The sequence below is a fragment of the Antedon mediterranea genome, chromosome 7 (assembly GCF_964355755.1).
Source record: "Antedon mediterranea chromosome 7, ecAntMedi1.1, whole genome shotgun sequence".
Classification (NCBI taxonomy): Eukaryota; Metazoa; Echinodermata; class Crinoidea; order Comatulida; family Antedonidae; genus Antedon; species Antedon mediterranea.
In genome coordinates this window covers 9,362,722-9,384,177 of record NC_092676.1, presented here as the reverse complement: position 1 = coordinate 9,384,177, position 21,456 = coordinate 9,362,722, and the positions used below count along the sequence as shown (strand labels likewise).

At 36.2% G+C, this 21,456-nt stretch overlaps 1 protein-coding gene across 2 annotated transcripts in view; it reads right to left on the bottom strand.

Moving 5' to 3' along the window:
- Nucleotides 1-7,361: 7,361 nt before the first annotated feature.
- Nucleotides 7,362-21,456, bottom strand: part of LOC140055052 (A disintegrin and metalloproteinase with thrombospondin motifs 16-like) — a 51,938-nt gene continuing 37,843 nt past the window's right edge. For both annotated transcript variants that reach the window (XM_072100224.1, XM_072100226.1), the window contains 8 exons: nucleotides 11,059-11,136; nucleotides 10,699-10,853; nucleotides 10,120-10,395; nucleotides 9,719-9,857; nucleotides 9,445-9,626; nucleotides 8,719-8,890; nucleotides 8,155-8,342; nucleotides 7,362-7,902 (listed from right to left, as the gene is read on the bottom strand). In XM_072100224.1, the coding sequence (XP_071956325.1) occupies nucleotides 7,732-7,902; nucleotides 8,155-8,342; nucleotides 8,719-8,890; nucleotides 9,445-9,626; nucleotides 9,719-9,857; nucleotides 10,120-10,395; nucleotides 10,699-10,853; nucleotides 11,059-11,136 (1,361 nt within the window). In that variant the 3' untranslated portion in view covers nucleotides 7,362-7,731. The remainder of the gene's footprint in view (nucleotides 7,903-8,154; nucleotides 8,343-8,718; nucleotides 8,891-9,444; nucleotides 9,627-9,718; nucleotides 9,858-10,119; nucleotides 10,396-10,698; nucleotides 10,854-11,058; nucleotides 11,137-21,456) is intronic.

Sequence of the window (21,456 nt, the reverse complement as noted above, 5' to 3'; positions counted from 1 at the left end):
CGGAGTTTTGTCTTAATATTAGTAAAATATAAATATTTTTGCACACATGGCGTTTCATACATGTATTACTTGAGTTTGGATACTCCGTCTGGGGAAACACGCATAAGTCACGTGGTTTGACACCAAGAATTCTTGGTGCATAAATTATCCAGTTGACTAGTTTCAGCCGCATGCCATTGGCTACTCACTCGCAGGCAGTTTTAATATTCATATTTCAGAATTTCAAAGACTCAACATCTAAGATGATACGCATGCGCTATGCTACGTTTAGACAATGTGTACTTGTAGTAGAGCAGTTAATGACATGAGCTGTGCATTTTATTACCAAAGCATGAAACTTGGCACAAAGTTTCTATAATGTATATAGATTCAAAATATCGGGGGGTGCCAAGTGTCCAACGTCCGGTATGGCGGCCATCTTGATTTCAAAATGGCCACCATAAAAACAAAAAACGTTCATATCTTGGCAACTATACACATTAGAGACTTAATTCTGGTCTCAAATTGTTCACAAACTATATATTTCTATTTGCTCTAATGAAAATTTTCGTCCAAAAATGACCGGAAATGACGTTTCTTTCAGTTTGACCTTTGACCTCGTATTTGTATATCTCTGTAACTACTGGTCATTTTCAATCGATTTTGGTGTCATTTTGTTCAGAATAAATACATTTATATTTGTAGTAATGAAACATTTTCACATAAAATTACCGGAAATACAATTTATGACCTTTGACATTTAATTATTGATTTTTAATTACGTGAATATACTGTATGTGGTTTTTGGTGGTCTTAAATGCACCTAATTTTGAACTTTGACCTGATAGGCGTAATTATATTAAATGATTAATGGACTTAAATTGTATATAGTACATAAAATTGGTAAACATTGTGCTTGGTGGTACCATTAGTTCAATGATGTTGGCACCTTCTGATTCGCCAAAAGTTGTAATAGTTTGACAGAGGAAATAACATACATGTTATGGAATACCGTAAAACCTCGAAAAGGTGATAGTATGAGCTTCTTTTCGAGATAGACTGTATTTGAATGTCAAATGAATAGTATGATGATCGTGTTTATATCAATATATTATTAATGACCTTACAAAGAACCCTTTATGTTTCAACAATCAAGCCTCAGTTATTCTACAATTTATTGTTTTCCAAGTGGCTGGTAGGCCTATTTTTATTGCATCTTCTTTTTGTAGGCCTATGCTTCCTCGGTAATATGGTCCTACCCCTCCTTCTTTGTCTGTAGATGGTCTTATACCCCATTCTTTGTCTGTGGATGGTCTTATACCCCCCTTCCTTGTCTGTGGATAGTCTTATACCCGCTTCTTTGTCTGTGGATGGTCTTATACCCGCTTCTTTGTCTGTGGATGGTCTTATAACCCCCTTCTTTGTCTGTGGATGGTCTTATACCCGCTTCTTTGTCTGTGGATGGTCTTACACCCCTTTCTTTGTATGTAGATGGTCTTACACCCCTTCTAGGTCTGTGGATGGTCCTACACTCCCTTCTTTGTATGTGGATGGTCCTACACCCCCTTCTTTGTCTGTGGATAGTCCTACACCCCCTTCTTTGTCTGTGGATGGTCTTATACCCCCTTCTTTGTCTGTGGATGGTCTTGAATCCCTTTCTTTGTCTGTGGACGGTCTTATACCCCCTTTTTTGTCTGTTGATGGTATTAAACCCTTTTCTTTGTCTGTTGATGGTATTACACCCCTTTCTATGTGTGTGGATGGTTTTACACCCCTTCTTTGTCTGCGGATGGTCTTACACCTCCTTCTTTCTCTGTGGATGGTCTTATACCTCCTTCTTTGTCTGTGGATGGTCTTATATCCCCTTCTTTGTCTGTAGATGGTCTTATAATCCCATCTTTGTGTGTGGATGGTCTTACACCCCCTTCTTTGTCTGTGGGTGGTCTTACATCCCCTTCTTTGTCTGTGGATTGTCCCGACACCCCTTCTTTGTCTGTGGATGGTCCTACATCACCTTCTTTGTCTGTGGATGGTCTTATACCCCCTTCTTTGTCTGTAAGTGGTCCTATACGCTTTCTTTGTCAGTGGGTGGTCTTACACCCCCTTCTTTGACTGTGGACGGTCCTACACCCCCTTCTTTGTCTGTGGACGGTCTTACACCCCTTTCTTTGTCTGTGGACGGTCTTACACCCTTTCTGTGCCTGTGGACGGTCTTATATCCCCTTCCTTGTCTGTTGATGGTATTACACCCCTTTCTTTGTCTGTTGATGGTATTATACCCCTTTTTTGCGTGTGGATGGTCTTACACCCCTTTCTTTGTGTGTGGATGGTCTTACACCCCTTCTTTGTCTGTGGATGGTCTTACACCCCCTTCTTTCTCTGTGGATGGCCTTACACCCCTTTCTTTGTCTGTGGACGGTCCTACACCCCTTTCTTCTTTGTCTGTGGATGGTCTTACACCCCCTTTTGTCTGTGGATGGTCCTACACCCCCTTCTTTGTCTGTAGATGGCCTTACACCCCTTTCTTTGTCTGTTGATGGTATTACACCCCTTTCTATGTGTGTGGATGGTTTTACACCCCTTCTTTGTCTGCGGATGGTCTTACACCTCCTTCTTTCTCTGTGGATGGTCTTATACCCCCTTCTTTGTCTGTGGATGGTCTTATATCCCCTTCTTTGTCTGTAGATGGTCTTATAACCCCTTCTTTGTGTGTGGATGGTCTTACACCCCCTTCTTTGTCTGTGGGTGGTCTTACATCCCCTTCTTTGTCTGTGGATTGTCCCGACACCCCTTCTTTGTCTGTGGATGGTCCTACATCACCTTCTTTGTCTGTGGATGGTCTTATACCCCCTTCTTTGTCTGTAAGTGGTCCTATACGCTTTTTTTTGTCAGTGGGTGGTCTTACACCCCCTTCTTTGTCTGTGGACGGTCTTACACCCCTTTCTTTGTCTGTGGACGGTCTTACACCCCTTCTGTGCCTGTGGACGGTCTTATATCCCCTTCCTTGTCTGTTGATGGTATTACACCCCTTTCTTTGTCTGTTGATGGTATTACACCCCTTTTTTTGTGTGTGGATGGTCTTACACCCCTTTCTTTGTGTGTGGATGGTCTTTCACCCCTTCTTTGTCTGTGGATGGTCTTACACCCCCTTCTTTCTCTGTGGATGGCCTTACACCCCTTTCTTTGTCTGTGGACGGTCCTACACCCCTTTCTTCTTTGTCTGTGGATGGTCTTACACCCCCTTCTTTGTCTGTGGATGGTCCTACACCCCTTCTTTGTCTGTAGATGGCCTTACACCCCTTTCTTTGTGTGTGGATGGTCTTATACCCCCTTCTTTGTCTGTGGATGGTCTTACACCCCCTTCTTTGTCTGTGGATGGTCTTACACCCCTTCTTTGTCTGTGGATAGTCTTATACCCCCTTCTTTGTCTGTGATGGTCTTATACCCCCTTCTTTGTCTGTGGATGGTATTACATCCCCTTCTTTGTCTGGACCCACTACTTTGATTGATTAAATCAGACATTGTTTCTTGTATGATTAGGAGACCAAGACCTTAAAAGTGAAAGTCCACAAGTGGATGCCTAAAAAGGTCTTGTACAGAACAGTATATTGTAGGTCCATGTCACTAATTTGAGAATTACTTGAATAATTATATTGAGATGTCTTTTACGAATTGATTTGGTTCGGATTTTGCTAAAAAATCAATGAGTAGAGAAAATCGAGGAAAAGGATTCAGATGGTTTACAGCAAAGGCCCATTACCATAAAAATGGAGTACATTTTTTTAGATGCAACGAAAATGAACAAGAATTATCTGAGTTTCTAACTAATGAAAGTAGGTCTACTGCACAAATAAGTTTGTAGTAAGTACTTTGAAAGACGGTATTCTCTTAACTCATGAAAATGAAAACTTTCCGAACTTGTCTCATATGCAACATCAAAGAGGCCAACGAAAGAATGCTACTTTACATCAAAAATATTTCAAAATGGCATCTAACAATTCAATTCAACTTTTATTTCAGACAAATTGTCCATATGGTATAATACAGTGCAAAAAAAAAAAAGATGATGGAGAGAGGACCAAAACCTTTATCTAACGATTGACACATCACAGTTTAGCAAACAAGTCGGCATAGATGAGCTCAGTGATTGCTGTTTCTCAGTGATCTGTCATACTTTACGCCTATCCTATCACATCAAAAGTCAAAAATTCAGAATAATAATTCCTGGTCATTTTTGCAGTGTCATTTATTTCGTTAAAAAAAATTAGGTGCATTTATACCAATGTAAACCACATACAGTATGTTCACATATTATATATGTCAAAGGTTATAAATGGTATTTCCAGTCATTTTATGTGAAAATGTTTCATTACTACAAATATAAATGTCTCTATTCTGAACAAAATGACACCAAAATCGATTGAAAATGATCAGTAGTTACTGAGATATACAGATAAGAGGTCAAAGGTCAAACTGGGAGAAACGTCATTTCCGGTCATTTTTTGACGAAACTTTTCATTAGAGCAAATAGAAATATGTGGTTTGTGAACAATTTAACACCAGAATCAAGTCTCTACTGTTTATAGTTGCCAAGATATGAACACTTTTTGTTTTTATGGTGGCCATTTTGAAATCAAGATGGCCGCCATACCGGACGTTGGACACTTGGCACCCCCCGATATTTTTAATCTATATACATCAAAGAAAATTTGTGGCAAGTTTCATGCTTTGGTAATAAAGTGCACAACTTGGCTATTTTTATGGCACTAACTGCTCTAGTATTGGGTATACATTGATGAAAGTTTCTGAAGGCTATAAATGATTTTATATGCCTAGTAGTCTGGTAAACATTTGATGGGATTTTTCCCAAGAACATGAAAACTCGTCTTGATATGATAGGCTAGCTTCTCCGCCAAATCAAACATTGAATGGATCATATTATGCGGAGATAATTTGATTTTATAATTCCCACCCAGACCCTGTCCTGTTCTGTGTTTGTGGTGGTGTAGCCCTGTTGTGTGCCGGTCGGTGGTGGTATGTACCTTATTTATTGGCGTTTTATTTGGCAGGTCATACGTACGAGTTGAGTAGCCCTACACAGGAGGACTAAACAATTAATAAACAAAACAACTTGGCAACACGATTTTATATTTCATCAACAGTTGTTCAGTCTCGATAGTACATTCAGCACTGTACGTACTCGATCTTTTTCATTTTGAAACAAAATGATCATTGGTTGATTCAAAATCCATATTTACATACCGCCCGCCCCATATAGCCAAATACAGTATGATAACCTACGTCATTCTTATCGGAGGTTTGCGGTCTGCAAATCGATTTCTATACGTGTTTCACAAGTCTGTATTTTCAGACAAAAATCGCGGTCGAAATAAAAACAAATAAATAAAAAAAAAAGACAATAAATACAGACTTGGGGCAAGTCTACTCAAAGGCTCTACTTTCTCACAAAACTCAAGCAAATTAGAGTTGATAACACTATTTTATTTCTATTTTATCAAAGTATTATTTAAAGTATTTTATCTTTTAGCATTGGATGTTTTTATGGTAACTTTACTGAAAATGATAAGAAAAATATTGAGAGACCACGTAAAATTGCACAACGTATTATTAAAGCTGATCTAACGCCTTGTTCATTTATCTATGAAAAGAGTATTTAAAAAAAAGTAAACAGTATTATGAAAGACCCCACTCATCCGTTACATTACTGTTATAACTTAAATAGATCAGGTATTAGGCTACGACCCCCAAGAGCAAATCTTTGTAGAACTAGAAAATCCTTCGTTGTAAATAGCATTCATATTTTTAATTCTAATGTAAGACGTTAATGCACTTTTTAAATAGTTTTACATTTTTAATAGTATTTTTAACTTTTTATCTTGTATTTTTAATCTGTTATAATACTGCACGTTTTAAATTGTTGCAATATTGTTGTTTTAATCTACCAAGCAAAGTGAATTTCCATTTTTATGGACAAATAACATTTCTTGAATCTTGAATTCTTGAATCATGAAGACAAATTAACGATTCTGTTAATTAAAATCGATATTCATCATTCATAACGTACAGTACTATTAAAAGGTGAAAACTACACCTAGGTGATCATTGTACAGTATACTAATTCGCATTAATTTTGTGCAATGGCATTTACGTGGATACAAGTACGTAGTATTTCAGTGGTTAAACCAAGGGTGGTTTATCCTATATACGTTTTGTCTGAATAACTCCATAAACTTGAAACTTACGGTGTTTAAGTATACACTATCGTGTCAAGAGAGTACGCTGGTTGTCTTTTAAGTAAGAGAGCTGTCGGTTGCTTCAGACCCATGTCTATGCGTTTGTAATCACTGCAAACCAATGCCGAACATTATTTTAAGTAACCATTTATATTGGTTTTTAAGCGACCGTTTCTTTCAATTTAAATAGGTGCAGTTAAACGCTATTCCAAAAAAAGGAAGTTTTCCATACCACTTTAATACCGAATTTAATGGCAAAAGGGTCCACTTTCAGGCCTGTCTAGTAGGCCCACTAGCCTACATGAAAAAATGTGTAGAGAATAGTAGAACTGGATTAGTATATTAAAAAATACTTTTCTTACGAATAAAAACTAACTTCGAAATATAGACTATTTCAAGATTCGCCTGACCAACTCTAGAATTCATTTAAAGTTAAATATTGTTTGGTAAAGAAAAAATTATACAGTCCATGCAAGTAGTGTTTTACTGTATTTTGTTCTATTAATTCTAACCTTAAAGTCACGAAACTTTTTTGAAATAGCACCCGTTTTTCTAAGTTAACAACGGTGATGATGGTGGAAGGGGGATTCCGCGTTTACAATTGTCGCAAGGGTGACCAACGAAACACGTCCAATTATTCACTCATATACACGTTGAATTTCTATGATGTAGTGGTCGTCGGTCGACGCACATCGAAAGCTTCCTAATATTGCTTGTCCCACTACCAATAAGAACAGCTAAGCGCAACGCAGTTTATTTGACCAATCACTAGCGATGGATTATTTAAATTACATCTTAACATTGGTCAACTAATTTGCGTCGCGATTACGTCCGAAGTGGAAGCAAGCTAATTGGGACTCTTCGCACCATTATACAGTAGGGCTCTTTTTGTTCGTGCATTGTCGCAATGGTAATGCTTTGTACCTACTCACTTGAGTTACCTTTTTATGGTTGTACGACTGAATGAAATTAGACATAGTAGACATAATTCCAGATATAGTTAATTTATTTAGTAACTCAGAGGTGTCGTGTATTACAGACCACTATTAAATAATATTAAACTTTAATAAGTGTAAAAAAAACTTCTTTTAATACTGATTACAATATCAATATTTGTATTAGCAATGTGTCAATGTATATAAAAATTGTTTGGTGGAGTACACCGGAACATTATAGCAATTTTAATTATTAAATTAAGAATGTTAGTAAAAAATATTGATTTTAAAGCGTGTATATTGCAAGCAAAAACATTTAATAATAACAATATTACAATTTGACAGACTAATTATTAGTTCAGTCTGTTGTTTTCATAATATATTTTAATGATTTTTTTTGTGAGAGTTTGGAGAGGCCAGATACCCCAGTGGCTAATAATGTGGCCTTCCCTTAAACTAATCACAAAAGAGAAAAACCTCCTGGCATGACAGGATTTGAATCCATGACCCTGGGATTGGTAGCCGAATATTTAAACCACCCAGAAACAGCTTTTGTGATTACTTCATGAAGTCTGAGCTGCTTTGACTACTTTATAAGAAATGTTGAACCCTTTATCTGATCTGGAGCTATCACTGTGAAACAGCAGTTTTATCCCGCCAGTGAATTCAAAAACTTCGCCTGTTCTTGAGCCACATAGTGGGTCCTCCACATTTCCGTCTTGAGTCTCAGTGATCTGCAAACATTTGAGAAAGTATGTTGGTGAAAATAAAGAAGGAAACTAACATAGGTCATTTTTTTAATCCCCTACCCTGCTCTCGAATAAACTCCCCGGGCGTTTATTTATTTCGTCGTATAACGCCCTACCACATGCGCATAATACACAAGTATTGCATTGCAACAACACATCTCAACAATTCGAATAAATACGGTATTACTTATTACTTATTATATTGCTTTACAATATTTTAATAATGAATTAATCTACCTGCAAGTAATCATATCTACAAGAGTTGTGAAACTCAACTTCAAACTCTTCCAAAGTAAGTTCAACAACATCTGATTGCTTAGCTTGGATAACGGTTTCACATTCGAAGTTATTTTTGTAAGGTTCTGGGTAGCTTGGTGACAAAATTACACCCCCATTTTTAGACATTGTCATACTGCAACTTGGCACTAAGTGAATGAAAAAACAGTTTAATAATATAGTCGATTATAATTTTGTTTTTTGATTTTTTAAAAGACTATCTTCACATTTGATAAACGCCGCCAGCAACATCAATAACCAAGTGAATATGTAAGGTATGTAATTTAAAATGTAATAGTGTGAATCGCGTCAAACTGATCTGCCTGATTAGCTGTGTATTTTTGGTTTCGCGTCGCAGGAAGTAGATACAAATATGAATACACGTGCACACATATCCTATTCACGCAAATCCACCTTTTCCGGCGCGGCCCATTCAAATTATATTTTTAAATATGTAAATTAGTATATTTGGCCTATTATTTGCTTGTAATAAAAACAAAAACAATATACGTCTAACTAACTAACCATATCCGTTTGTTTCTGTCTCGATGCTCTCATAGTCCGCTTGGAATCCTTTTTTGTTTGTGCCTTTGTTGCTGTGAAACTCCAACTTTACTATGTGAGTTTCCGACGTCCAATGGAAAGGCTTCAGGGAACCACAGAAGACGGCATTGGTTCCTGTTCCTTCATCTGTCAACTAAAATAATAAACAATAAGATATTCATGCGTAGAATTATAAACTTAGCATAAAGAGAAGTTGCCATGTGCAAGTAAGTGAAAACATACAAATGTTATAATTATTTAACAACTGCATTTGTCATTGTACAATAAATATAAAATAAAACTCTACAATAAACGCATTATAACTCCAACCACTAACATCTAGTCATTGCCAGATAAAGATTTGTTGAAACGTCGCACACGTACGTATGCTTTCTTTCTGTGTCGGCCTGCAGACACAGAAAGAAAGCATTGTTACATAACAGCTAACATTTTAAAATATATCACCTGTAAATGCTAATTATACAAGTAAATGTGGTTATAAGCAACGTTGTAATTGATTGTTCTCATTATAGTCTCCTGATGAGTGAGTTGCACGACTCACGAAACAAGCCTGTAGAGACCAAACTGTAGTTTTTACTTCTTTTCCAGACTTAATGTACATTTCAGCTCTACTTTACAGTATTGAGCACTTTTTAGACGGTTACATTGAACCGAACATTTATATATATAATATATATATCCTCTTACTTTGACATAGTCGTTTTTGCAATTTTCTGAATTCTGCAATTTGAACACTTCAAACGAGATTTTGACTTGACGACCACTCGTTATTTCGATCTTTGTCACACAATTTGCATTCGCCTTGTATTTGTTCGGGTAATTTGGCGAGGTTAGCGAACCCGCATTTTCCGTGTATGTCTCGCCGCAACCTATGATTTAAAGACGAACGAATAATAACCACAATCATATGATCGACCGTCATCGTAATCTTATCATTGTGTTAGACAGAAAATCTACTTACATGCTGGCTTTGAGCATGGCTTCTGTTCGTCCGGTTTAGTATCTGGATTGCATTCGGAATCATCCAGTACTTGTTCGTCGTCCGAACTTTGACAAGTTACAATTCTGGTTTTAATGCCATCACCGCATGTCACCGAACACTACACGATACAGAACATGTGTTAAGGTATCTACTGTATATAACATTGATGTTAGCAGCTTACAGACTACAAGCTATTTAATGTCAATAATAGAATACATAATGCATACAATCGTAATGTTATTGGACGTGATTCCACGTGTGATCATGTGCTCTTATTTTAGAATCAAATATTACCCAGAGAGGAAAAATAAATTGCATTTTATTCAACCATATTTACTGATCTTATCTAGACTTTGTGTTTAACTATATGCAACATTTACCTGGCCATATTTTCCAGCTGCCCATTGCTTCATAGGACATGACCCTTGGTCACATGGTCGCTGTTCATTTGGTTTTACACCAATACACATTGCTGTTGCTACTGGCCGTCCATCTAATGTACAAGTGACGTCACGCGTCTCTTGACCTGAACCACAACTCTTCGAGCAAGTTGACCACGAACCTTTACTCCATTCTGAAGTTGCCATGCTAGTCTTCTGGTAGTAACTGTAGGAAACATTTGCCTTGTACAAAGGGCTCCTTGCATGTTTGAAAACCTGTAATATAATTGAAAATTGGCGATTGTAACGAATTGTATTGATTTTTTTATATAAAAACTAAATGCATGCAAGTGATTTATTCAATATATTAGATTGTGCAACCTTGGGGACTACAACAGGAAAACTAACCACGGTCAACTACTGTAGGCCTACTCCAAGAAAAGTATACCCTTATCTCAAAGGTGTTTTGTTACTAGGCGTACAGTATTAGGAAGTATGGTAAACATGAGAACAAGTTTCCAACTAATTAAATGAATAAATATAGTATGCAACGTTTCATCAGTCCACTAGTATACGCACCATAATGTCAATAACAGCAGTAGTTGGTCCTTTGATAGTAACTTGGTCGAACGCGTATGAATAATAAACTAAATCTACCCCAGCTGACACCAAACCCTGACGTCGTCGTTGCAAATAATCATCACCAATGACAATTTCACCATTGAATTGTACACCTATTAAACGATACATGATTGATATTTGTTTTAACAATTTCAACTTGTTCAAGTACGAATACATATAATTTTAATACTACATTTGAAAGCATTTGCATATTGAATATATTTGCATAAATATTTTCATCCATGATGGTCCAGATTCCTGGATTTCCAATATGTAAAGCTGATCAAATGAATCATTGGATAAAACTGTAGGGCCTACCTAGAAAACTATATTCTCCTCCGTCGGTTGCAATTACGCTTGTTGCCCCAATTGGTATCGAAATAACATGGACAAATTCTAAACACACAAACAAGTAAGATAAAATATTTTTCTTTATAATCATGTTGTACATAATTTATAGAATCGTAAAACATAAATTAGTGTGTTGAAGAGAGAACGTTAATGTCTAATACTCTTCTCTATATTGTACAATGAGAATAATTATATAAGTAATTCTATAAGTAATTATATAAGTAATTACATAAGTAATTTCATTTCATTTTATTTCATTTATTTATTTCACTTTACAAATATATAAATATAAAGTGGAAGAGCCTAAAAATAAAATAACACAATTAGAAACTCCAAAAAAAAAACAACAATTTAACTAAAATCTTTTCTCTAACACATAAGTTTAACATGTTTAAAACTAAAAAAACAAGTAAAAAAAAGATTATATAAATTATTTAAGAAATATCCAAATATATCAATAATAAAAGAATCAATAATAAAAGAATTTACAAAGAACCTTCAACCAATAATAGTTTAAATTGACGTTTAAATAAAGCACATTTATGAGATTTTTTAAGAAATAAAGGAAGATAATTCCAGAGTTTAGGTCCAGTGTATACAAGGGTATTCATTTTAAGACTAGTTCGAGTAAATGGCAGGTGATACTGATCTTTTTGTCTTGTTTGGTGAGTGTGGTATTGTTTATTTTGAGTGAATTTTACTGGATATTATAGGTGGTAAGTGTCCGGCGGTTAATTGAAACATGATGACACCAACATTAAATCTATAGAGATCCTCAATTTTTAATATTTTATTTTTTTGAAAGAGATCTTGGGTGTGAGCACGAAAAGTTACCCCTGAGATAATTCTGACAGCTCGTTTCTGGATTAATAAAATTTTAGTAATAGTTGATTTTGAAGCATTTCCCCAAGCAAGAACACCATAATTTAAGTACGATAAAGATAAGATAAGATAAGATAACTTTTATTGATCCTCAAAAAGGAAATTCATTGCTCGTCATAAAAACAAAGAAAACACAATAAAAACAAATATAGCATAAAACCATTCATATAAAAACATCTAAAAAATTACAAGATAAAATTATCTTCTTGACTTCCTGTTGTACTGGATGATACCGGAGGGAATAAAGAATTTAGCAAATCAATTTGTTTTCACACTGAGGAGCCTCAATCTACCACTTGGATTAAGTTGGTCTATGATCACTTTGTGGAGAGGATGAGAGGCATCCGACTCAATGCGTTCGAAATCTTTCTGGAGGTGTTCTAGGTGCACATCGGTAAAGGAAGGCAGTTCCAGACCAACCATTTTACCAGCCCGACGGATGAAAGTTTCAAGGCGTCCTTTATTCCCTCCGGTAACATTACCAGCCCAACAGGAGAGGCAATACGTCCAAACACTACATATAACGGATCTATAGAACGAAATCACAGGAGTTAAATTTATATAAAGTTCTCATACAATACATTCTGGGATTTAATTTTTTGCTGATGTAGTCTATATGGTCTCCCCAATTCCTAGATACTTGTACTGGTCAACAATTTCAATTTCTTTACCTTTGATAGTGATTGGTTGAAAATTAAATTTATGTTTAGTCCTAAAATCAATGATCATCTCTTTTGTTTTTGATGCATTTATTTGGAGATAATTATCGTCACAAAATTTAACAAATCTTTGTATTTCGCTACGATAATTTTCATCATTGTTTGAAACTATGAGACCAATATTACTAGTGTCATCGGCGAATTTAACAACGGGGCAAAGCTCATCATTTAAAGATCTGTAATCGGCCGTATACAAGGAATATAATTTAGGTGCGTTGACAGTACCCTGAGGAACACCGGTGTCAGAGGTTACGATTTCTGACTTAACACCATTAATATTAACAAATTGTTTTCTATCACAAATGAAATTTAAAACTAAACGAACAATCGGACGGGGAAACTCCATATTCAACATTTTGTCTGCTAAGATATGGGGTTGTATGGTATTAAACGCAGACTGAAAATCAAAATACATAATACGTGCCGAGTGGCCTTTCTTTACATTATCTAGATGTGAATACAATTTATGTAATTTAAAATAAATCGCATCACTGGTACTACGGAGTGATCGGTAAGCAAATTGCAACGGGTCTAACACTTTTTCAGCATAAGGTTGCATAATTTTTAAAATAATGCGTTCCAATATTTTCATCGCGACAGACGTGAGTGCAACGGGTCTCAAATCATTCATGCTGTTAATCTTAGGTTTCTTAGGTACCGGTATTATGCATGAAAGTTTCCAAATATCCGGGAACGCATGATAAGAAAGACACATATTGAAAATAAATGTAAATATACCATCAAGGTGAGGAGAGCAGACCTTAAGTACTCGTGGTGGGATTCTATCCGGCCCAGCAGCCTTCGATGAATTGAGTTTCATAAATTCGTTATGTACATCAGAAATGCTTATACTAAATTTGGGATCATCTTCAGTCACCAGACACAAGCTAAATAGAGCCTCTCTTTCTTTTTTAAAATCATGAACATTAAAACGGTTATAAAATTCATTTAACTCATTAACATATTGCACAGTAACATTCGGAATTGAGGTGGGTGTATTACCACCGTTTGTGTAACCACTCATAAGTTTAATACCCTGCCAAACTTGTTTCATATTATTAGACCTGAAGACCTTCTGTTTCATTATTTCAGATTTAATCTCTCTAGTCAATATTTTCATACGATTAGAGTCGCAAAGCAAAAACCCTCCTACACGCCCTTGAAAATGCTGCATCCTCAATCGGCCTCCACATAAATGCCAAAAAGACAGAAAGTATGAACGTAAACTGTCAAGGTCAAATTCAAACTAGCTCCGGATACGCTCTCAATCAAGTCGACCAGTTCACCTATCTTGGCAGCAACATTGCCTCAACAGCAAAAGACGTTGATATACGTATCAGCAAAGCCTGGTCAGCTCTCAAACGCCTGACTGTCATATGGAAGTCCAACATCTCAAACAACATGAAGAAAAATTTCTTTAAGACCACAGTCGAGTCTGTCCTTCTCTACGGGTCATCGACATGGACCCTAACTAAGAAACTTGAAAACACTCTAAACGGAACATATACTAGGATGCTACGAGCCGTTCTTAACGTTTCGTGGCAAGATCACCTCTCCAACGCTCAGCTATATGGGAATCTTCGCAAGATCCCCGATATTATCAAAGAAAGAAGAGTCCGCTTTGTTGGACACTCTTTCCGCAACAAAAGTGAACTGATAAGCGAACTTATGCTCTGGATGCCATCACATGGGACAAGAAGACCAGGCAGGCCCCCAAAATCATTCATTGACCAACTAGTTGCGGACTCCGGCCATACAATTGAAGAGCTACCAGGAGCAATGATGAACAGAGACGGCTGGAAAGAAGTAGTCAAAAGGATCCGAGCAAGCTCGACGCAGTAGTAGTAGTAGAGTCGCCCATCTTAAAGGCTTTACGTTTCTCACACAACAGTAATTTAACTCCTTTCGTGATCCATGGCTTGTTATTAGGGTAGATTTTCAATTTTTTAACTGGAACGCATTTATCAATACAAAAGTTTATGTACGAGCTCACTGCATAAGTAATACTATTCAAATCTTCATCCTCCGTAAAAATATCCCAATCGGTAGATTCAAATTCCGCTATCAGGGCTTCCTCGGCTTCAGGAGACCATTTACGTACATTAATAATTTTTGGTTGGCATGTCTTATTTAACGGGCGATATTTAGGACTGAGTAAAATCAAATTATGATCAGATTTGCCCAAGTTCGGTAGTGGGGTCGAAATATAGGCATCCTTCATACTAGAGTAGCATAAATCAAGAATCGTGTTGTCCCTCGTTTTAAGGCTGGTTTCCTGTCGACGTAAGAAGTCGAATTTTGTAACGATTCTTGCGTTTCATACGTTTCTTACGTCTCTTACGAAAGTTGAGAAAAAATTGACGTCGTTGACGTTAGTCAAGATCGTGTCGGGCCGCAGAAAAACATCTGTAGTTATGCTGCTCCCGAAAGTTGAAATTTTAGCTGTGAAACACACGTCGTATGCTTACGTCGATTTTAGTGTTGTTACGAAAGTTGAAATTTTTTTCTTACGTCGGTCAGATTTATGACGTATTTGAAACAACATCTCTGATTGGTGTTTCTTTTTAGAGCGGGTTTTATCATTTTTCGCGCGAAATGTTGAATGATGTTATTGTACCTGTAGCTTCTCAGCATCAGTGTCAGTGCAACTCAGCATCAGTGTCAGTGCAGCACACCAACATATTATTTTTAGTAGATAGGCTAGGCCCTAGTATTAGTAATAATACTTAATTAATACTGTACTAATAGGAATTGATTTGACCAAAATCTAATCAAACTAGCCTATAAGGAGCCTAGGCTAGTAGGCCTATGTATTATTGTATGAATCAAAATATGAATGAATTATCCTGGCCCTTTAGGCCTAGCCTTAAATAGTTTTCAAAATTAAAAAAAGGCAAATCATTTCGGGATTCCTATTATTATTAGACCTACCTAGGCCCTAGGCTAGGCCTTGGCCTATGGGCCCAGGCATACTTTAATCGAGCATGAGATAGTACTACCGCAGTAAGATACCCATTATTTACAGGCCTATAATAAGAATAAATTTAACAAAACAATATAAATTATACAAAATCAAGCAAATAATTTTTTTTTAAAGTTACATAATAATATTATATTGCTTACAAAGGGGCTTTCTATATCTTATCTTGTTGCAAATGTTCATTTTCGTGACGTTTCTACCGATACTGATTGTTTATTGCACGTCCATAAATAAGAGTATTAGATTTTGATATGAGTTGTAAACTCCCTGATTAGAACATTATTAGGCCTATTATTGACACTACTGTGCATTTGTAAAGTATGTACAACATCGTAAAGTGGGCTAAAATTATAGTAGTAAATACATACAAATGTTATTGTCCGGCTTTATTTCACTATAAGGACATACACATTACGTCATAACTCTTGTCGCTCATTGGTTGCTTGTTACGATTGCGCTTACGTCTCTTGCGAAAGTTGACTTCAAGTCAACTTTCGTAAGAGACGTAAGAAACGTGACGCAAGGGCGTTCATTCAAGCGTAAGATCAAAAATCCCGGTTTCCTGTAAAATCGGAAGAAAACGTCGTAACGCAACAATTGTTAGGTCATCGGTTTCCTGTAAAATCGTTTGTCGTTACCATTTTTCTTACGTTGCGTCGATTTTGTAAATTTTCGATCGTAATCGGTTTCCTGTAAAATCCGCATTTCTTACGACAAATCGACGTAGTCGCAACAAAAGTGATGTTCTTACGTCGACAGGAAACCAGCCTTTACATGTAACATGCTGATAATATGTGGCCGTTGTTTTCTTGAGCTTGCATCTGTTGAAATCGCCATTGATAATTACCAGCGCTTCAGGGTGACTACACTCAATTCCTTCGATAATTTCTGCGATCTCATTAATTGCAGGCTTTTCAAGCTTTTTGTTAGGTATGTATACCATAACATTGATAACATGCGAGAACTCTCTCGGAAGATAGTAGGGGCGAATACCAACAACCAGCACTTCCGAGTGTGGCGAACATTTATGAAGCTTAAGCGTAGAGTTATTTGGATGACAGTATTTCTCATTAATGTAGAGGCAAAGACCACCACCGCCATCTCTGTTCGCTTCGGCTGTACGATCCCCACGAACAGATTTAAAGCCAACTACTTGAATATGTTGATCGCTATGCTTATCACTCAGGTGGGTTTAACAATAGTGAGACAATGAGACGAGCTGTGTCGCCGTGTTGCACAGCGCCACTTAAGGAGTAGAATAAAGAGTAGAATATAAAATATTTAATACTTTTTGAGGAAATATTGATTTCAATTTATACATCATGCCAACATTTTTGATAATAATTTGCAAAGGTAATTAACATGGGATTTCCAGTCAAGTCTGTCGTCAATAAATATACCAAGAAATATTGTGTTGGTTATTTGATTAATAGGAACATTGTTGAAAATAATATCTTTTGGTAACATACTATATTTGTTACTAAACAACATAAAATTGGTTTTTAGCATATTTAGTGATAGCTTGTTTGCATGTATCCAAGTAGTAACTTTTTTTAGTTCTTGATTAACGATGTCACAAAGACTATCTGGATCATCATGTGAATAAAACAGACTTGAATCATCCGCAAACAGTATTGACGACATGACATTAGATATATTATTGAAATCATTTGCATAAATTATGAAGAGAAGTGGGCCCAGAATCGAACCCTGGGGGACACCACATGTAACAGGTTTGCAGCTTGATTCAAAATTATTTAATGATACAAATTGTTGCCTATCAGAAAGGTAACTTCTAAACCATTTTTTAGCCACCCCTCTAATTCCATATTTTGATAATTTATGCAGTAAGATTTCATGATTAACTGTATTGAAAGCTTTGGAGTTATCGAGGAAAATACCAATTGTATGCATATGATTATCTAAGGCTGATGTAATCATGTCAACGAAGTGTAAAATGGCACGTGACGTAGTGTGCTTTTCTCTAAATCCAAATTGAATATTACACTGGTTTAAAAAATGTAAAGTCCGCATAATTATATACAAGCTTTTCTAAAATTTTTGAAAATGATGTCAATAGTGAAATTGGTCGGTAATTTGATGCTTCTTGAGGACTTCCTTTCTTTAATAAAGGAATTACTTTCGCAATTTTCATTCTTTTAGTGACACACCCGTTACATATTAGAGATTATATATATGAGTTAAAGGCGTTACAATTTTGGGAATAATGCTTTTAATTAAATCATTGCTTATTCCATCAAATTCAGGACTTTTTTTTTCTTAAAGGTATTTACACTATCAATAACGTCCATTTCCGTTATTGGAACGAAAAAAATACTGTTTTTATTCGGATCATTTATATAACTATGAAAAGATTTGTTTGTAGTTGGAATCGATTGTGCTAATGAAGTGCCAATATTTGAGAAATATTCATTGAGGTGTTCAACTATGATCTGTTTGTCATCGATAGTTTGACCATTAATTTTTTTTCCGATCTCTTTAAGACTTTGGTCGGGATTCAATACAGAATTTATCACTTTCCACGTTCCTCTTATATCATTGTATACGGATTAGAATTGACCGAAAAAATAGTCTTTCTTAGCAGAACGTATTAATGATGTAAGAATATTTTTATATTTGTTATATTTCGTCTTAGATTCGAGTGTTTTAGAAATTTTTAATTTATAAAAAAGTTTGTTCTTCTTATTTATTGATTTTAATATAGACCTTGATATCCATGGCATACGAGGGATTTTTTTACGACTTCTAACACGATTTGCCCTTTGACTAAAACATTCATTTTGAAGAAATTTAAGTCTTTCCATAAATACATCAAAAGACTTGTTAGCGTCATTTTCATCTAGAACTAATTGCCAATCAGAGTTTGCCAAACGTTCTTTAAAGTGAGCCAACGATTGGGGATTAAAAGAGTAAATTGTCTTATTACAATGGCAGTTACAATGTTGATTAACCGTTAGCGAGGTTTTTGCAAATATCGGAAAATGATCCGATATATCGGATACAATCATTCCCGAGACCGGGAAAGGGTGGATATTGCTAAATATATTGTCAAGTAACGTAGATGACGTATCAGTTACACGTGTGGGTTTGGTAATAAGTGGAATAAGTGAAAACGAAATTAATGTATCTAGAAATTCACTAATGCGTGCATTTTCATCGTGATGTAGTAAATGTAAATTAAAATCGCCCATAATAAACACATTTTTACTCGGGGTACTTACTCGGGGTACCCGAGTCTAGTACTTACTCATTTTCTCCTTCTCTTCCTCCATCTGGACACTATTGAGTAAAAAGTGCGATTTTCAAAGTACTACTCCTCCCTTATTCGTTGTAGTATTGAGCTGGGATTTCGCATGAATATACTAAAGGCACATGTCCTCAAAGCTATAGAGCCGGATTTTTCATTTTCAAACCAGATGCAGCCATAAGACGTCTCGAAGATGGTACCATATAGCCGTATTTGGTAGGTTATTGATGTGTATGTGACGTCACATCCCGTCTTATGACGTCATTACAGCTTCATTTGCTGTACACCGAGTATCGCACATTCGTGCTTATTTGTTAATTAATTTGTTTAATTAAAAAGCCACAATGTGTGACACACACCACAGCGTTATGTAGTTAAATGCGGCTTCTTGGCGTAGTGGTTATCACGTTTGCTTAACACGCAGAAGGTACCTGGTTCGAGCCCGGGCGAAACCTTTTTTTTTTAAACTTTAAGGTAAAAAGTACTGTATACGCAATATGATATACAGTATATCTTTTTTAAATACTTATTTTGTGTAATCGGTAATTATCACTTTTACACATGTTTATTTTGCTTTGTGCTTATTACTATATTTCTTTGTAATTTAAATGGATTGAAAAACTGTGTGACCCACATTTTTGGTGTAAGCCCTGGCGAAACCTATTTTTCTTAAACTTTATGGTGAAATATACTGTATACGTAATATGATATCAGCTCCCAAGAATATTTTACTTCAACATCAGCTCCGAAAATTGAATTTCAAAATTTGCTGAACTTCGCCTGCTGTACATACTTACACACATTCTGCCAGCTGCTTCCTGCTGTTATCACATACTTACACACATTCTGCCAGCTACTTTAGTTGAAAACTTTATCAAGACTAAAACAGACATAGAATATAACAAAGCGTAATATCACACTATGCCTCGTTCAAGTAAGCGCAAAGCTCACTTGAAAGAGGCGAGATCATCAAAGTATGATAAACGGGAAACTCACAAAACCTCTCAATGCTCTACCGACTGCAGTAAGAAGAATACTGACTTAGTTGATGCAAATGTCACGGATATAGAAAGTCGATACATTTTCTCACCTCCTACTTTTAATTGGCAGGAAAGACAATGTCGTAGTCTGAATTTAGAGGTTTCTGTGCATCTAGTCCATTATGACGGTATAGAACGGACCTTGACAAGTTCATTCAAGAAAAGAAACATATATCCAGATGGAAATTGTTTTTTTCGAGCTTTGTCTTATGTAATTTTCGGAAATGAGTATATGCACGGGTTCCTCCGAGCTGCAGTGATTACTCACTTACACCAACACAGAAACGACGCATTTGAAAAATTCGAGTTCAATGGTAATATAGATTCGCGTGAAAAGGAATTTCGTGAACATCTGGACAACCTCGCAATAACTGGTGCCGATAGTGTCCACTGGGCTACGATGCTAGAGGTAATTGCAGCTGCATCATTATTGAAAACGGATATTTACGTCTATCAAAATCTCAATGCAAACACTACCGAACTAACCTGGGGCTGGCAGAGATATGCTGCTACTGCACTCTATGATTTTGGGTTGGAACAAGAACGAGAGAATTGTTCCATATATTTAGTAAATTCAAGCAATGTGCATTTTGATGTAGTCGTTGGATTTAAAACTGAGGAACCCGAACAGTCAACTTGCGAACAACCGGCTACTGATCAACCATCTCCTGATACATCAGTTCCCGAACAACCAGCTCCTGATCAACCATCTACAGACACAAAGGTTCCATCAGAGTCCATATGTAAGGGTTGTGGCAAGTCTTTCAAGCGTCTTAAAGGTCACTTGGCAAAGAACATGACGTGTAGAAAAATGTATCCAGATGATTACACTTCTAATAATAGATGCGGATATAAACAGAAGCATGAAACAGAGCGACTTATGAATGAAAGCGATGAAAATCGTTCTAAGAGGCTAGGTAGATTCAAAAGTTATCACGAATCTCATCGAGATGATATCAGCGTTAAGAAGAAAAGTTATCACGAATCTCATCGAGATGATATCAGCGCTAAGAAGAAAAGTTATCACGAATCTCATCGAGATGATATCAGCGCTAAGAAGAAAAGTTATCACGAATCTCATCGAGATGATATCAGCACTAAGAGAAAAAGTTATCACGAAACTCATCGAGATGATATCAACGCTAAGAAGAAAAGTCATTACGAATCTCATCGTGAAAAAAAAGAGAAGTGTGTGAAACGATACACACATAAAAAACATAGTAACACCGAGAACGATCGATTGAGCAAATTTCTAGAACATATACGTTATGGTCCAATATACCCATGCATAGTTTGTCATCGGATGTTGTATAAAAATGGTGTAACGGAAATTACCGAATAGTTACGAACGAAAATGAACACGAACAACGCATATGAACTATACGTCATCAAAGCAGAATTGCTCTCTACCGATAAAACAAAATACGTTTGTCATACATGTAAAGGTTACTTGGTGAAAGGTAAAATGTCACCTAT